The sequence below is a fragment of the Halichoeres trimaculatus genome, unplaced genomic scaffold (genome assembly GCF_033239565.1).
Source record: "Halichoeres trimaculatus isolate MK-OKI-2021-1 unplaced genomic scaffold, fHalTri1.1 fHalTri1_scaffold_16, whole genome shotgun sequence".
Taxonomy (NCBI): Eukaryota; Metazoa; Chordata; class Actinopteri; order Labriformes; family Labridae; genus Halichoeres; species Halichoeres trimaculatus.
Genome location: NW_027437194.1, coordinates 12,972,303 through 12,990,301, shown reverse-complemented (window position 1 = coordinate 12,990,301; position 17,999 = coordinate 12,972,303). Strand labels below are relative to the sequence as shown.

Genomic DNA, 17,999 nt, shown 5'->3' with positions numbered 1-17,999 from the left:
TTAAGCCCATGAATACACTGAAATGAGGAAAAATGCCTCGTTTTTACCACACCGAACTACTGTGAAATTTAGTTCACCTTTTCCTGGAAAGTCGAAGCTGTAGTAAAATGCACACATTTTACGACACCCAGTTCGGCGTTGAGTGCCGTAAACCGTTCAGCGAGCAGAACACATGGGACTGAGCAGGAGAAGCGTGTGAACACATCTCAAAAGTGAGTTATACCAAATAAAGTGTTCCCTTTCTTGTTAATTATAGTACAGATATGTGACAGACGTGTGAAGTGTTGTCAGTGGTGAATTAATCTGCGGAGGCACCCATTGTAAACGTGATTAGCTAACTTAGCTCCGTAAAAAAAGCTAAATGAAAACATCAGTCCACGTAGTGAGTCTAGTTAAAAATTAGCAAACAACAGTTACTTTTAATTCCTGGAGACTATTCTTGATTGGTGTTCTCACTCTTTGATTGAAAATTGTATTGGCTATTCGTGAATAAAATCTTATCATCCAACTCAACATTTGGGCAGATTACATTAAACGAGGTTGATCAAAACGTCTTGAGCGTTCGACTGTTGGACCTCATCGAGTTTGACTAGACCTTCAGGAGGAAAGTTGCTGAAAAACATTTGTTATACCTTTAAGACTGACCACGTCTGCAACAGCTTGCTTAGATATCAGAAACAGACATGTTTTCATTGAGATTCAGCTGGTTACAGCACCTTTCTGCCACTTCTTCAGTACTTAATTTAATCTAAATTCTTAAGGCTTTTAAAAAGAGATGCATTCCACTTATTTCTTGGCATTTTTAATTGAAGTAAAGTAATAGTCAGATAATTTAAAGACTATTCAAGACTTTTCTAAATGATGCGTAACTTCTTTCTAACTTCTTCCATGATTTTTTTCCCCCCTGTGATTATTGTGTGATAGTTAAATCTCAAGGATTCAGATATGGTTTGTTGTCCTGCATATGTCCAATAGTCAGCAAAGTCCCTGGTTTAGAAGCTGTTATGAAATGACAGCAGTTGGTTTCAGAACAGCCACATTAACTTATGTCAGTTGTGCTGCTTTGTAGTGTATGGATTGAATTTTTAGATCCTGCATCTATCAGTTTTTGCATAGATCTGACTCCATTTAGCAAACAGTTCTGTAGAAGTCATTTAGTGTTGAAACAAGTCATTAGTTATGGTTCTGTTTTTGCACAGATAGTTGATGTGTTCTGAAATTTGGAGATAATTTGTTTTGTTAAGCCCAGGTTTCTCTAAACTTGTCTTTCTTTTGTCTCTGGCCTGTTTTCCCTCAGCACATCAGGATGGAGGCCAAATCCAAAAAAACGTTCTCCCCTAAAGGTGGAAAGAAGTTCACACAGAAAGGAAAAGGTATGCTCTGACTTATTTTAAACAGATTGGCACTCCATCAGTCTCTACAAGGGTATTTTGCTGACAATTTGCCTACTTTCCAGATTCTATAGGGACCAAACTCGGCAGTAAACCGGGTGGTAAGCCAGGTGGTAAAAAACCCTTCAAGCCGTACAAGAGCGGACCAGGAAAGAGTGGTGATGGTGGCAAGAAACAACAGAAATTTGCTTTCTCCAAAGCTGGGAATGGGCCTCAGAAGAGGAAAATGCCACCTTTCAAATCTAAAAATAAAAAAGACGGCGAAGGTCAGAAAACGGGCAGCTTTTCTCTTTGCTAAACCTGATGGGTCACATTTTATGAAAAATTTCTCACATATTCATGTGTTTTTTTTATGATCAGGTCCTGAGACTAAGAAGAGGAAGAAGGGTGAAATAAATCCAGAGACAAAGGAGGAGCTGAAACAGAACAGGCAACAGAGGAAGAAAGACCTCAAAAACAGCAGACAGCAGGCGGAGAGGAAGGAAATGTTTGAGGTCATCAGTCAGGCAAAAAAAGTGTGGGAAGACCTCAGGAGGTACACAAGAACACACACACACCCAGTCAGAGTTATCTTGGTTCTTCTTCTTTGACATTTCAAACAAAAAAGTGAGCTGATACTTTAGCATAATCACGCGTTTCCTCATGACTAAGATGAGGCTTGTGGTTGTTTTGTTTCTTAGGAAGAAGTGTGAAAATGATATTAAGACTAAACTGATGAAGAAGCTACATAGTCTCATTCGAGGGAAGATCAAACAGGTAACTTTCTCTCTTATTGTTTTAAACTGTTTAAAATGTTTATCACCCCTATTACAGATCCTACAAATGTGTTTCTTACAGTAAAGAGCAGATCATGTTTTAATCTTTGGTGTAATTTCACTAAGATCTCCTGTCATTAAACATTGTGGTCAGTTTCCAGACATTTATAGAAACAGTTTCGAGGATGAAAGACCAGTGCACACACAGTATTGACTTTATTGCAACATATAACTCTGGTTTCATGTTACTTAGGTATTTTTGTTTGTTTCTGCTGACATCTATCAGTGATTACAAAATAGGTCTCTCCATGTTAATAGCTGATATTTTGTGAATCGTAAATCTTAAGTCATTTTCTTGTTAGTTGTTAATCCGTTAAACTTTCAAAGTGACTCCCTACATTTTGAAATAAGGAGACACCACATACCTTGCATGGTGTCTTGATGTTACCTGTATCCTCTGCCTCCAGATGGCGTTTGCTCATGACTCTGTGCGAGTGCTGCAGTGTTTCATCCAGTTTGGCAACCACGAGCAGAGACTAGAGGTGTTTGAAGAGATTAAAGGTGAGCTCACATTTAGCGTCTTCTTTTGCTGCTCAGCCTCTGTCCTTTTGTGGCTCTTATGTGCTGTGTTTCAGCTTTTTTGATGTGGTTTGAGTCACATTAACTCCAAAATGTGACTGATGTCCAGCTCCTTCTTTTAGTTTTGTGGAACAGGTAAAGCCTTGGCATAAACAACTAAACTGTCGCTGTTTTGTTTGACCTGCAGATGATATTCTCGCACTGTCCAAGTCTCAGTACGGCAGACATGTGGTGAAAAAGCTGCTGATGTATGGGTGAGTCAACCCTTCATTCTCTTTTCTCTTTTGGCAGATATCAACGTTTATAAAAACAAAATACAAACTTTTTACTCAACATGGTTAGAAAGACCCTCAGTTTTTTTTGGTATGTTTGAATACAAATAAACTGGCTGTCCTCAACAAAATGAAAAAAAATTAAAAGATTTTTTTTATTATTAGCACATAAATTGATGAAAGAAATGAAATTATAAAGCAGGAAAAAGTATGGGAAAGACTTTAATTTCTTTGTTTTTTTGCATAGTTGTGTTATAAAATATTCTATTCATGTATAAAGTAAAATGAAGAAATTGTTGGTTTCTGATTTTGTGATTCAGTGCAGTTCTAGCTTTGTGAATGACCTATGTGTTTGTGTTTCCTCCACAGGAACAAGGAGTTGCTGGCAGCTTTGATGCCAACATTTAAAGGTCACGTGCGTCAAATGCTTCGTCACGCCATGGCTTCATCCATCATCGAATACGCCTACAATGACAAAGCTGTGCTCGCACAGAGACTCATGCTCACAGAGGAGCTGTACGGGAACACCTTCAGTGTTTGCAAGGTACACACGCACACACACACACACACACACACACACACACACACACACACACACACACACACACACACACACACACACACACACACACACACACACACACACACACACACACACAACTCGTAAGCTGCTGTAATGGGATTTTGTCTGAAATATCTTCTTTTTGTGTTTGTGCTTTTTCAGTCTTGTGTGTTAAACACTGTGGACAAAGTTGTCAAGGAGAACCCGGACAAACTGAACAGCATTATCGATGAGATGAAGCAGATCATCACCCCCATGAGTCAGAAGTAAGAGAAGAAAATGTGAAAGGAAGCGTTAAAACTGAAAAATTTAAAGCACCAGATCTGTGAAGGAAATCTCTTACTTTCACCCCCATTTTTTTAAGATCTTTATAGAGAAAATCATACTTATGTCCAGTGATTAGTCCAGGGATTGTTTTATGTAAAAATGAAAAAGAGAGAAAGCTGAAGGAAGTCAGCTGATGCTGTTAAAAAACAAAACAGATTAAAAGCTTTTACAGTTTTGCTCAAATTAAGTCATCTGTTGGTGTCAGATGTGTCCCAGCTGCAAAGTCAGCTGTATTTTTCTTTTGGAGGTTGTAAAAGGTATGAAAAAGAGCAGAAACAAGAAAATAAGAATGTAAATGCAGCTTCCATTTTGTCGTCTTTAATTTCCCTTTTCTGTTTGAATAAATAAAATATGTTTTCCCTTGCTGTAACTAAATTGAAGTCATTTGCAGACTTTAACCCAGACTTTATTTGTGACATCTCCTTTCAGAGAGCAGGTGATAAAACACTCAATAGTCCACAAAGTCTTCTTGGACTTCTTCCTGCTCTCTCCTGAAAAACAGAGATTGGTAAGATGCTCCTCCTTTTTAAAACAATGTTGTGCATTCTCTTGTGAAACTTGAACAAAGGTGATGTGTTTACCAGCATTGAAGAAAAAACAATAAAGCAGTAGAAGATTCAGGCATTTGTATTTATTTTCAGTTGTTATTGCTGCAACAGCTATTCTTTCTCCTGTTTTATACAAAGAAAGACCAAACAGAACATGTAGGTACAAAATCTTCAGAAATGAATAGATAAATAATAATAATGATAATCAAGTAAAAACAAACTTTATCAGATGAACAAAAAAGTGCATAATTAATCATGTTTATATAGATCTAACACATGTCGCAAGTTTCTAAAGTGATGTCTGTATAAACTGTAAAGCTGAAGCTTCTTTGCCTTTTTTCTTCACACGAGCAGGAGATGATCGAGTCCATCAGAGAGGCCGTCGTTTACATGGCTCACACACATGATGGAGCAAGAGTGGCAATGCACTGTCTGTGGCATGGGACAGCCAAGGTGTGTGAACATGCAAAAACACACACACATGTAGAAATACACCCACTTTGATTATAATTGTCTTGGAGCATATACTTTTCTTGAACATCCCTCTCAGCCTGACTGATAAAGTTGTGCAGTGGAACCATTGATATACATGTTTCTTGTGCACAGTGTCAAACAGAAGTTTGCTTCTTTTGTTTCAGGACAGAAAAGTTATCATCAAAACCATGAAGACATATATGGTGAAGTTTGCCACGGTGAGTTTTCTGTGCTGCTCCCACCATTCACTAATCAGTAGAACAAGCAGCTAAGACTTTTTCACGTCACTGGCTTGGGAGAAAAAAATCTATATATCAAGATTTTTTTGTTTGACAGTATCAAAATCAGGATTCTTTGTTAAAAAAATCGATTTTTTCTTCAAATTCAAATTCTCAATTTCAGTCTTTGTTTATAAACGGGATTGGAAAGAAGTTAACACTTTTCTCCAGCAGAGGTTGGAATGTTTCTCTCTGACTCACATGATGTGCATTTTATGGGAAAATATGGCTCCTGATATAGTCTGTAGACATTATCATTATAATCTAACTTTTTCATGTGGTCTGGTGTTAAAAAACTAAAAACCGCCAAAAACGTAAATATCAAAGAATCAGAATTTTGGGTCCAACATGGGCTGAATTTAGACAATTTCCGTTTCAGAGGAGGTTCCTGGAGATTAGTGTCTTTTCTATGATCAGCCCTGTCTTAACTAAAAAACATAACGTACTCAATGTCAGGTATTCAGGTCGTCTTTAAACCCTTCTTTTTATCTAGATGTTGAACTTGTTTTTCATTCTCAGGGGGAGTTTGGTCACCTGGTCCTTTTGGCCATATTTGACTGTGTGGATGACACAAAGCTGGTCAAACAAGTGGTGCTCTCAGTAAGTCAAACTTTAAAGATGTTTCACCAGGGATTATCCTGACCAAGCACAAGTACGCGGTGATTTTCAAACGTACGGCAGCTGTTTGGTCAGGATTGCTCATATGGAAATATGAGAACTTTTGAAAGTATAACTTTAAAATCTTGTGTTCATTTAGGAGATCTTGTCGTCGCTGGATGAGGTTGTCAGTAATAAATATGGAAAGAAGGTTTTGTTGTACCTGCTGAGCCCTAGAGACCCGGCTCACCTACTGCCAGAGATCATCAAAGTGCTGGAGCAAGGAGATGGAAACGCACACAGGTAACACCTCTCTTTATCAATCAGCTTTTATTCATAGCGCCAATTCAAAACCATTATTACACAAACACATAGATGTCTTACTTTGATAGCAGATTGGCTGCGTTGATTCAAGATAGCTTAATATTTTATGATATTATCAAAGTATTCAAGTGTATAATTGACATAAATCCATCTGTTCTGTGCTCATGGCATTGATAGAAATAAATAAGCCAACCTATTTTTTTCCACCTTCCAGTAAAAGTCTTTGTCAGTGGTTTGATGCACAAATCAGAAATCAGTGATTCAATGATTTTCTGTCCCTCATCCTCTCATCAGTAAAAAAGACACAGAAACCAGAAGGAAGGAGCTGCTAGAAGCCGTCTCCCCGGCTCTGCTGGAGCATCTACGAGACAACACCTCCAGCATGGTGATGGACAAAGCATCCAGTGTCACTGTCAGTGACATCCTGGCGTCAGCCTGTGGAGACCTGCGGCCCGCCATGACATCTGTGGCTCTGCTGGCTAATCAGGAGTTAGTGCCGGGAGGGATCGGTGGACAGGTAGTGTGTGTGCTTTGTCTTGTCTAGAATTAAAAACAACACATTGAAGAACTAGTTTCAACCAGTTCTTAACAACCCAACAAAATCGATCCTCTGACGCAGCCAGCGTTGTACACTTATCAACTTTTTCATGCTGCTTTGTGAAACAAGCCAGGGCAGGGAGAGCAGAAGCTTTGGCTAAAAAATTGTCTCAGATATCACATGATGTCTGCCTGATTGATTGTTCCAAAATGTTCTCCTGTTTCTCATCTGACTTTGTGTACGGGATTTATCCTGCAGCTTCACATGGCAGAGCATCCTGCAGGACATCTGGTGCTGAAGTGGCTCATAGAGCAAGACACAAAGCTGGCAGAGGCTGGAAAAGAAGGTACACACACACACACACACACACACACACACACACACACACACACACACACACACACACACACACACACACACACACACACACACACACACACACACACACACACACACACACACATTGGATGTCTTCTCATGAGGGGTTTTACTGCCAGCCCATGTAGTAGTAAAAAACAGAAAGACAAAGTGTAAGACACTTAAATGTCCACAAAAGGGCGCCAGCTGCAAATTCAGTTGTTTCCACAGCTCATCAGATGGCAGCATGGTCAACGTTGAAGTGATTTATACATTTCACATCCTCTTCCTTGGATTCAGTTACTAAAATATAAAGTAAAGTATGAACAGCTAAAACCTTTTCTCTGTTGTCCTCTCACCTTCAGAGCGATTCGGGAGGATTCTGGTGGACACAGTGGGAACAGACAAACTGAAGACCTGGATCAGAGTGAACAGAGGAGCCATGGTGCTCAGCAGGTTAGTGAGCGCACACGTACACGCACACTGACTAGTTTGCAAAACAGCCTGATTTTTTTAGATCCCCAGAAAAGTTTCATATTTTCCATTGTCTTTATTTCAATAGTTGAGTTTACCGTTATATGGACTTTCTTCAAGTCTCTTTTAAAATAGTATGATGTTTATTTAGTAAATGATGCTCCCATTTAGAGTAGGAGAGAGGAAAATGGGCTGATGTGGTTCACAGCATTAGTGACATGTTTGTAGTAAGTTACCACAACAGCAACAAGTTCATCAGGATGGAGGGGCTATCCATTCAAATCAGATGTCACACTTCCTAAGACTTCTTTTACTAAGCAATCAGTTCCACACATTAAAGTACACACTCCATAGTAGGTACAACAAAATAACATCACACAAGCTGCAGTAGCAGTAAAATATCAGAATGAAGGGAAAGAAAAAAAAAACACTCTGGCTGTTCTGATCTTTTTTTTTTCCTGCAGCCTTCTGAACAGCTGTGATGAGTCGGTATCTTCAGAGGTAAAGGCGGCACTGGAGTCCATCAAATCAGAGCTCAGCAGCATCAAAGACAACAAAGGAGCAGAAATCCTGCTGGAGAATCTGAACAAGTAGAGACTTTAATTTAAAACTGTTTATCACGCCAGTGGATACATTTTCCAGATTATACCTGCAAGCCAGCTGACATGCATCTGGGAATCTTTTCAAGAAATGGACACAGCCTTGATCACTCACGTCTCGGTCCCTTATTGATGAAAAATGATGTAGAATTGTTGCAAAGTTTTGTGAATGATGAAATAAAATTGTTTTGGAGACAAAGTGATCGTACAAGAAACCAGTTGAAGTCATTTATAAGTTTGACAAACTAATGTTCAATAAAGCGTTAATGTCTTTTAATATTATGACTGAATGATGCTGCTCTCTTCTCTGTGTTTTTTTTCATTTTTTCACTCACTTACTTTGCTGATATCCAGCCACTCTGTTGCATCAATACTCAACATTTCATCAGCAATATTAGACCCTCTGTTAAAGATGAGTTGTGCTCTTTTTTTTCTTTTGGTGGAATTGCTGGGTTCAATTAACTTTAGTTTGACAAAAAAGACATGCTAATGAGTTATAAGAATGTTTAGGCAAGTGAAGAGCAATTCTGTTTAAGAAAGACAAACAAAATTTGAGGAGGAAAAATCTGTGGTACTATTGAAGTTAAAAGCCGTGTCAATTGTAAAATGTGCTATGTGGAGGATTTGTTTTAATTGAACTGCAGCGCCACCTTTTGGCCCAGAGTCTCATGCACACTGTTTTGAAGCAAGACTTTTAACTAGGGGTGTTTATTTTGGAAATTGAATGGAGATTTGATTGGAACAAATTTTCTTTGTTCAAGACAACTTTTTACTGGATACAATGTGATGAGGTAAGGTATTTAGTTATTCAGTTACATAGCACTACAGTTTGAAACGTGACAACAAGCAAACTTTGTCAGTTTGTACCATAGTTTAGTAGCCGGCCATATTAAGTGCTACTGGCAGCATGGTGCTCGAAGACAAGTCTGAATTGTGGAATTTTAGTGTATCAACCAAGCAGAGCTAACATAACATCATTCTTCATTTTATTGATAGACTCTTTAGTTTGAACAGAATAACTGCTGCATGTGAATTGGAATCATTATGATCAAAAACACACCAGTGTTTTAGCCTTTAGCTTGTGTTCTAGCCTTCAGCCCCTTTTTAAGCCTTTAGCTCATGTTTTGTCCACTAGCCAGTGTTTTAGCTTTTATTTTGAGTTTTGGCTTTTAGCTTGTGTTTTAGCTTTTAGCTTATGTTTTAGCCTTTATTTTGTGCTGTAGCTCCCTGCTTAATGTTGCTGGTGAGACCGGTTCAGTGTGAGCATGAATGAGCTCCATCAGATACATGTCCTCACTTTTAAGAAGTTAGGGGAGTTTTGACACTAGTTAATGACTCAAACCCTGAAAAACTGTCTACATGGAGAGCAAAGGGGACTCTCCTGAATCACGTTGTCAAGCTTTTAACACCAGGAGCTGTCAGGCAGTCCAAGTCGGAGATGCGGAGACTCTGTCTTTTCTTTCACCCATCAATCTCTGGTGTTCTGGAAGTTTTTAGTGTACATCTGTAAATCTTGAACTTGTTTGTTGTAGACGAGACGTTCTTGGATGAACCGCCTCCTCACAGCACTCTGCTAACCTCTTAGCGGCCCTCTTGGCAAAGTGAACCTTCCCCCGGGCCTTGGTGACGGCGGTGTACTCGTGGGACTTAAGCTTGGCATAGTAGTCGGAGAACTTGTTGTAGAGGATGGAGATGGGCATGCCATTCAGGATGACACCAAAGGAGATGCAGCCAAAGGCAAAAATTCGACCAAGGTTGGTCTCTGGAGACATGTCACCGTAGCCTACAGTGGAAATACTCACCTGAGGAATGAAAAGAAAAACTAGATAAATATAGAATTTAATTTTTTTTTAGATTTCAAAGCTGATATTTCTCCTGAGAGTCATTCTGTATGTTGACATTTTATAATAAGGGCAGGTTACAATATTTTGCACCTTGACATATTTAGATCATGTTGTCTACTCACTGCAGCCCACCACCATGCATGTGGTATGGATGTGAAGTTGGTGTTGTAAACATCATGCTCCACAGTGTACACCATGGCTGAGAAGATGAAGATGCCCAGACCAATGAAGAGCAGCAAACAGCCCACCTATACACACACACATACAAAGAAACTTTTTATATAACCCTACCCCTAACATAAAAGGAAAACAAAAAAACAAAACACAAGACTTAAACTCCTTTGGTTGCTGTATTTGAGACTCTGACCTGCTGGTAGCACTGTCTCAGTGTGAATCCAAAGGCTCTGAGGCCTGTTGAATGACGAGCCAGTTTTAAGATCCTGAAGATTCTCATCAGACGCATGATCCTGAGAACCTGACCCAGCTGCAGGTAAGAAAGAAAACTGAGGAAGATCCAACAAACGTGTGCACATCTGACTCTGTTTCACCCTGCTGCTTTCAGCCTCCTCTTACCTTTCCAACACGTCCAACATTTTCAATGTCCTCTGAGTGTGGGTGTATGTCCTCGCCTTCAAAGTGCTCCAGGATCATCTGCAGGTAGTGTGGCAGGATGGCGATCAGGTCTACTGTGTTTAGCATGCTGCGTAGGAAACGCCTGATGTCAGGGGTTGAGGTCAGGCGCAGCAGGTATTCCAGGGTGAAGAAGGCAATGCAGTAAGTCTCCACGTGTTCACCGTAGAACCTGCCGCTGGGCTGACCTGACGGAGTCTGGCAAAGAAATAAAACAGAAATAAAAATCCTGGGCAAGTTTTATAAACTGACATCCAGCACTGCTGCTCAGTTTGCTGATATGAAGCTGATATGAACTTGGACTAGGCATTGAAAGAAAATGACTCTTATGATATTCAATGTGAATGCCTAACTTTTGTGAACAACATGTTTTCCCATTCATTCATTCATTCATTCATTCATTCATTCATTCATTCATACATAACAACATACAGTGGGGGAAATAAAGTATTGAACGCGTCAACTTTTTTTCTCATTACATATATTTCCAAAGCTAAAATTCAAATGAAATTTCTACCAGACAATGATATTAACTCAAATAATCCACACATGAAAAGAAATCACGACATTTAAGTCCATAAATAATGATTATGTGGAATTAAGTACGATAACACAGGACAAAGTATTGAACACACCATGGAAAAGCTGTATACTTTGGCAAGGAAATGCACCATACCACCTGAATTCTGTCAGTAATTATTACTTTAACTTCCAATTAGTGCAAACCAACATCAGCTGCGCTAGAGCAAATTGATGGTCCTATAAAATAGATTGTTTTGTCATCAAGATGACGTGTAAAGGCAAAGAGCTCTCTGAAGACATTTGCAACCTGGTTGTTGCTTAGCATCAGAATGGAACTGGTTACAGACTTATATCAAAGCACCTAAATATTCCAGTCAGCACCGGTGGGGCCATTATTCGCAAGTGGAAGAAGCACCACCTTACCATCAACAGGCCACGCACAGGAGCTCCTTGCAAGATTTCTGACCAGGGAGTCAGAAAGATAGCCAGAAGAGTACTCAATGAGCTAAGGACCACCCTACAAGTGCTCCAGAAAGACTTAGAGGCAGCGGGTACAATTGTTACAGAGAAAACAATAGGCAATGCACTCCGCTGCCATGGCCTCTATGGACGCTCAGCCCACAAGACTCCATTTCTCAAGAAAAGGCATGTTGAAGCTCATTTCAAGTTTGCTAAACAGCATCTTGACAAACTTGTAGAATACTGGGAGAATGTTGTCTGGTCAAATGAGACCAAAATTGAACTTTTCGGCTGTCATACTACATACCATGTTTGGCGGACAAATGGCACTGCACATCACCCAAAAAACACTACACCAACAGTGAAGTTTGGAGGTGGAAGCATCATGGCATGTGGTTGATTCTCATTTCATGGCACTGGCAAACTTCATATAACTGACAGAGCAATGAATGGAGCAATGTATGGGGAAATTCTTGATATGAATCTGCTGCCATCCACCAGTATGATGAAGCTGAGACGTGACTGGACCTTCAAGCAGGACAATGATCCACAGCAAAGTTGACTTTCAAATGGTTTCAAAAAAAAGAAAATCAATCTGTTAGAATGGCCTAGTCTATCACCTGACTTAAATACAATTGAACATTTGTGGAAAGAACTAAAGAAAAGGGTTCACCAGAGGGCATCAAAGAAAATTCAAGATTTAAAGACAATCTGTGCAGAGGAATGGGCCAAAATCACACCTGAGCAGTGTGGGCAATTAGTTAAAACATACAAGAAGCGTCTGGAAGCTGTCAATGCAAACAAAGGCTTCTCCACTCAGTATTAGATGAGTCTCAGTTAGCGTGTTCAATACTTTTTTCTGGTGCTATCGCACTTAATTTTGCATAATCATTATTTATGGACCTGAATGTTGTGATTTCTTTTCATGTGGGGATAATTTAAGTTAACACCAATGTCTGGTAAAAATTTTGTTTGAATTGCAGCTTTGGAAATAAATGTGATGAGAAAAAGTTGACACGTTCAATACTTTTTTTCTCCGCTGTATACACAGACCACCAACCAGTAAAGCCCACACCTTGTACTGCATCTCCTCCACTGTATTGAGCGTCATGGCGACAAGTGATATTAACACAAACATGGAGGAGGCGACACCCATCAGTTTGGCGATGATTGAGGAAAACGGGTTCTCCATCAGGTTCCAGATTTTCCTTCTTGTCACCCCAAAAATCATGCTGTGAAACATCTCCTCATTCTCCTCCATCTCCACCTGGTTCAAACACAGTTACAGCCCACTCAGATAAACAGGAAAAATATTTGAGTGAGTGATAAAACCACTAAAACAAAACACAATACTTATTATTTCTTTCGGGGCTTGAGCTCAAGAATCATTTACCAAAATTAGAATACAAATAAAGATAAATACGGTAAGTAAAGAAAACAGTTGGTGGGAACTGGTGCAACAGACTGGATCAGAATGAGATGTCTATGATTGAAACATCTGTCCAAATCTGTGCCAAGAAGGAGCTTATTCTCTGATATCCATCTGTTAAGACACCGCAGCAGTGATTTCTAATGTAGGTCAGACAAGCAGAGTCAGCGGCAGATTACCCACAAAATGTCACAGGTGATAAAACAGAGAGAAACAGCAGAACTGACGATGCCAGTGAGAGTGTTTTCTTAAACATGGTGTCAGAATGGGAAGAAAGCATGAATTAGTGTGCACAGAGCACCATTCAAACACAAAGAAATGCAAATTGTTACACACACAATAACAACAAGCTACCTAAGTTATCAGCAGACATTACTCCAGCTTACCCCAGGGTCTAATAAATTCTGCTCGCTGTGGACAGATACAGAGAGACCAGAGGAATGAGATTCTCTGGGTTAAATAATGCAGTAAACTTTTGAGCCATAAATCATCTTCGGCCTCTCTTTGTTAGCTGACTTCTCTTCTGCAATGGCCTCGAGTTTACAAATGTTCTCAGGTTTGTGTGCTGCAGCCTCCTTCCTCAAACCCCACAGCATTTCCAAGGGGTCCAATTCTGCCGACTGTGATAGCTACTCTAGAATACTTGAGGATTTCTTCTGGGACCAAGCCTTGAGAAATGTGGTATCATTTACCCTCTGAAATGTCTAACTATGCTCCAGCTTTACATTTCCCGAATCCATCTAGCCCTCCATGCATTGGAGGTGTCCAGTACTAGAAGAAGCAAAGCAGCCCCCCAGCATCACAGAGTCACCGCCATGCTTCACTGGAAAAAGCATGTACTGGTTTTTGCAAATGTTTCCTCTTTAGGCAATTCTATCCAGGGGGTGATTAATTTTGATACTACAAAAGTCAATAAAAGTTTCTTTTTTGATGAAATTTGAGGGAAAAACTTGCTAGCATGTTGCAGCCCATGTTGTTGTGTTTAGCATTCAAAATTTTACTCATCTGATTTGTTTTTAGCAAACAGCTAAAAGTTTCTAAATGAACCTTTTATGGAATGAGGGATGGCATGTCACAGTCTTCACTCCCACATACATACGTGATCACAACTGTTAAATATAGCATATGTAGATTTGTGAAATGTCCTAAGAGCTTCAGGTACAGTTCTGTAAATACTTAAAGAGACAGTAAACCCACCTCTGCTATCAGCTGTTTCTGTATCTTCAGCTGCTCGTTTAACTCATCCTGCCTCTCTTCGAAGGAGATGCGGCAGCAGCGTTGGCTGTACTTGATTCTCACGCCCCAGTAGTTTATCTCCTCCAGGAAGTTTCGAGGACACAGTTCGTCTTTGATGCACAACACTCCAGTTCTGATGAAGAGAGCGGAGACAGGAGATAAAAGGTTTTCACAGTGTATCCAGAACAGACGTGTGTACAAATGACACAAAAGCAAAAGCCAGGCTCTGTATTCATAATCCCTAATCTGTAGAAAGGGCTTTTATTCAAACCTGTAGAAATTGAAGATGATGTGGAAGATTTTGGGGTCCCGATCAAAGAAGAACTCGTTGCTCTGAACAATGTAGTCGTCACACAGGTTCAGCTTCCTGTTGTGGTCTGTGCATATTGCCAACCTGCCAATCCTTGTCTGTGGATACCTGGCAGCTAATCTGTAGGGCAAGTGGTACACCTGTGGAGGAAGAAAACACAACATGTATAAATGACTGGTGAAGAAAAAAGAAGTTAAAGTTACAAGTCATGTAAGATATATCTGTGAGATTCTTTGACAGTTAAAAAGAAGAAAAACAAATGCCAATAGCAACCACGTTGGAAGTACTTTTAGAGGACACAACTTTTTGTATCAATCAATTGACCAAAAACTTTATAAAATAGGACCCCAGTAGTGAAATATCAGAATTCCTCCTCAAGTTACCGTTCCTCCAACATTGATGTTCAGATTGAAATGAGTCTGAGGGAGCAGCAGTCGAGAAGGAGACACAGAGCTTCCATCCTCTTCCTCCTCGTACTCATACTCAGCATAAAGATCATAGATGTCTCTGCCAAGGTCCTTCACAAATGAACAGTTATCATTAAATTCAGCAGTCAAAACAGCATTAAAAGCTATTAAACACCAAGAATGACTCTCAAAAAATATATAAGCTAAGTATGTTCATTATTGAGGAGAATTAGGACACATTTTATATGAAACACAAATGAACAAAGTGACTAACCTGCATGGAGCTCCATGGCTTCACAAAGGTGTTGCTTAGATCCAGATAGCCATATTGCTCTTTGATTGCGTGAGTCTGGCTGCCGGGAAACAAACTCCTGCTTCGGGATCTCAGATGGGCCAACATGGTGGCCCCTGAATGCATTTTAACTTTTAACCTTAAAACAACTGACCTGCAAGAAGACACATCCCGGCAACATCCCAGTAACGCCAACACCATCTACTATGTAAACAGCAAACACACTTCTACAAAGCTTAAATCCAACGCAAAACCTGCCTCACTTACACTCAAGAAAACAGTATAAGCATTAGGTATATTTCTCTTTGGATTTCAGGAAGAATCAGGTCACACACGCAGTCATGAGGTAAGAAGTGACACTCACGCTCTGCTGTGGCTGACTAAGATGATCTGGGTGCTTAAAGTTTTAAATACCATTATCCTCTTTTATCCATCTCTTGATCTCTTTCTCTCCTCCCACTTATTCCAACAGCTCATAACTTATCCTATTTGAGTGACTGGATGAATGGTAGACTCAACTGACAAAGAGTCTGTTGCTTGTTTTTGACGGGACATGTCCAGTGAAGGTAAGTGGGAATGCAAATCAAACTTAAAGAGGGGATATTCTGCTTTTCAATGTCCTAAACATGGATAGTAACAATGCTTGAAAATCATATTCACAATGTGCAGATTTTCAAACTGCGACAGATTCATTTGTTCTAGAAATTCTCCCCTCAACAGGTCTCAGTTGGGCTGGCCAATCAGAGAGAAGGGGGTTTGTGAAACCGAGGAGCCTTAAAGATACAGCAGTTAAACCAAAGTTTTTCAGTTAGAGGCTGAAATAAGGCTCTTCAAAACTCCAGGGTGAGAAAAATATGGATTTTTTTCTGCAGTGAATCCTTTACAATGAGTATGGGGGTACCAGAGGGACAGTAGAAGGGCCAAAAAGCACAATACTTCCTCTTAAAGTATTATCAAATTTAAATTCCAATTTGTAGCCCACTAGTAACATCAGTGTAAGCTGGAAACACCTCTTCTTTTTTTTCTTCACCAGTTTCCACATAAGCATAACGACAAACAAACGGACATATATCTCCATACCATGGGAAATTCATCATGCCCCTTGATTTCAAGTGAGGTCTTGGTTTGTCTTTGTTTCAAGGGCTGCATATCCCTTCCTCTTAATCTTAGAAGGATTGGGACACCCTTTCAGTTGAGGTGCATGTGCAAAACCAAGGGCTAAGGGGTACAAAAGGAAATGGCCCTAATAGGCATTCCCTGTGGTATATCTTATTAACTAATGTCATCTTATGCATGAGTAGATCCTGTTTTCTGACAACAGGATACAGACAAAATAAAATAAAAATCTATCTCTCTTCTGACTGTCTCATTTGATTTTGAAGGTCAAATGTTATCATAAATAATAACTTCATCCATTTCGCAATAAACTCAAGGGAGCTTTCATGCTTGAACTTGAGGCAAAGTCAGGCCTTCATTACATCATTATGACGTACAACAGTACCCAGCCTATGGGCAAAACACTGACTCAGCATCTTACAATATGAAAGAGACAAGGTGACAGGGTGAATTATCTTGTGACACTGTATGCAAAGTAAATCAGGTTTCCTTTAGCTAATGTTCTAACAGCCTCACTAAAAACCTTCAACATCCCAGCATCACTCAGTCCACATGGGAGACTAAGCACAAAGAGATAATAAAAAAATGCACAGTATTTTGAATTTAAACCTTGCTCCAAATGGCATGGCCCAAAAGGGTCTCGATACACTAAATTGAAGTATTAAGTTGTATCAGAAATATTTGATAAACTGGATTTAACATCAATGTTTATTTTAAGTCCCCTGTCAGTTTTTAAGTTTGTCTTTGAATAAAGATGCATTATACTGTGTTGTCTCTGTGAAACAAGTGGGAGACCAGCATGTCTGTGACTATGTGTCTTAACATACAACATTTCACAACTTTGTTTTCTTCAGCTGGAGGAAGGGTTGGGTAATTTGATTACATTTCTCGTCAGTGTCAAAAGATGCTAACCAGATGTTCAGCTTGTTTTTTTTTTGTTGTTGATTACTTTTAAATTAAGGCTCGTAAGCAGGCTGACCTGGCAAGGCAACTCCCATCTTTACATTCAACTTCAACCTCTAAACTTCAGTGCAGATTAATCCTCACTCGGGCTGGACAGGGATAATGAGCCCTGGGGGAGTTGGACTCTCTCCAAATACAACAATTTAAATACATCCACAACTTGCCGTGCAAGTCCTCAAATACACCTCCTCCTATTAGGCATTAGTTATTATTAACCAGCTCTGGTCATCCTCAACTTCAATCTGAAAGAAAATATAATTGGAAAACATGCCTCTATTGTGAAGCTTTACTTTGACAAACTGATTTAGAAATGCTCTTCATATAATAAAGACGTTTTAGTCCCTGGAAAAGAGGTTATGAAATCTTATTTGCTTGGTGTACAGTAATTCAGTAGCATAAGTGACCACCATAGATCACAGAAAGAACAGCTATGGTGGCGTATTCCATTCACTTACAAAAAACAAAAGAAAAAACCTGTTTTTATGATATTATCTCATAAAAACAAGAATTACTGAATAGCTTTAATGGTTGGCCAAATGGCGTAAAGGTGTAACCACCAAAAACGCACTTCTTCTCTAAATAACAATAATAGATGGATTTAAACTACTCCCATAACCTCAGCAGTTAGCAGTTAGCACATGCACTCTTTTCTCCAAAACACTGGTTGCTCTATAACAGTCCAGTGCCAATCACTAAAGCTTTTCAGTAATTCCTGT

The 17,999-nt window shown here is 39.5% G+C and overlaps 2 protein-coding genes across 2 annotated transcripts; one reads left to right on the top strand and one right to left on the bottom strand.

Annotated features, from left to right (window-relative positions):
• The first annotated feature begins 109 nt into the window (after window positions 1–109).
• pum3 (pumilio RNA-binding family member 3) lies at window positions 110–8,357 on the top strand. The gene is made up of 18 exons (XM_074689709.1): window positions 110–212; window positions 1,298–1,373; window positions 1,457–1,657; window positions 1,752–1,926; window positions 2,072–2,147; window positions 2,614–2,707; window positions 2,913–2,979; window positions 3,367–3,541; window positions 3,722–3,825; window positions 4,316–4,394; window positions 4,789–4,887; window positions 5,073–5,126; window positions 5,706–5,786; window positions 5,944–6,086; window positions 6,402–6,624; window positions 6,904–6,991; window positions 7,368–7,458; window positions 7,941–8,357. Exons 2-18 carry the CDS (start codon window positions 1,307–1,309, stop codon window positions 8,068–8,070), a joined length of 1,947 nt encoding a protein of 648 aa, XP_074545810.1. The 5' UTR covers window positions 110–212; window positions 1,298–1,306; the 3' UTR covers window positions 8,071–8,357.
• Window positions 8,358–9,568: 1,211 nt separating this feature from the next.
• Window positions 9,569–15,312, bottom strand: kcnv2a (potassium channel, subfamily V, member 2a). The gene is made up of 9 exons (XM_074690963.1): window positions 15,187–15,312; window positions 14,889–15,023; window positions 14,467–14,645; window positions 14,157–14,328; window positions 12,606–12,797; window positions 10,493–10,747; window positions 10,287–10,403; window positions 10,042–10,167; window positions 9,569–9,877 (listed from the first exon to the last, which is right to left on the bottom strand). The coding sequence occupies exons 1-9, from the start codon at window positions 15,310–15,312 to the stop codon at window positions 9,569–9,571; spliced, it is 1,611 nt and encodes a 536-aa protein (XP_074547064.1).
• Between the last annotated feature and the right edge of the window lie 2,687 nt (window positions 15,313–17,999).

Bases quoted from the DNA above. Each gene is read 5' to 3' on its own strand.
- pum3 (XM_074689709.1), top strand. From the start codon at position 1,307: ATGGAGGCCAAATCCAAAAAAACGTTCTCCCCTAAAGGTGGAAAGAAG. The intron at 4,888-5,072 runs GTGTGTGAACAT...CTTTTGTTTCAG, and splicing joins TGTGGCATGGGACAGCCAAG to GACAGAAAAGTTATCATCAA. The intron at 6,625-6,903 runs GTAGTGTGTGTG...TTTATCCTGCAG, and splicing joins CGGGAGGGATCGGTGGACAG to CTTCACATGGCAGAGCATCC.
- kcnv2a (XM_074690963.1), bottom strand. From the start codon at position 15,312: ATGTTGGCCCATCTGAGATCCCGAAGCAGGAGTTTGTTTCCCGGCAGC. The intron at 10,748-12,605 runs GTGTGGGCTTTA...TTTCTTTGCCAG, and splicing joins TGGAGGAGATGCAGTACAAG to ACTCCGTCAGGTCAGCCCAG. The intron at 10,168-10,286 runs GTCAGAGTCTCA...GTGTGTGTATAG, and splicing joins TGAGACAGTGCTACCAGCAG to GTGGGCTGTTTGCTGCTCTT.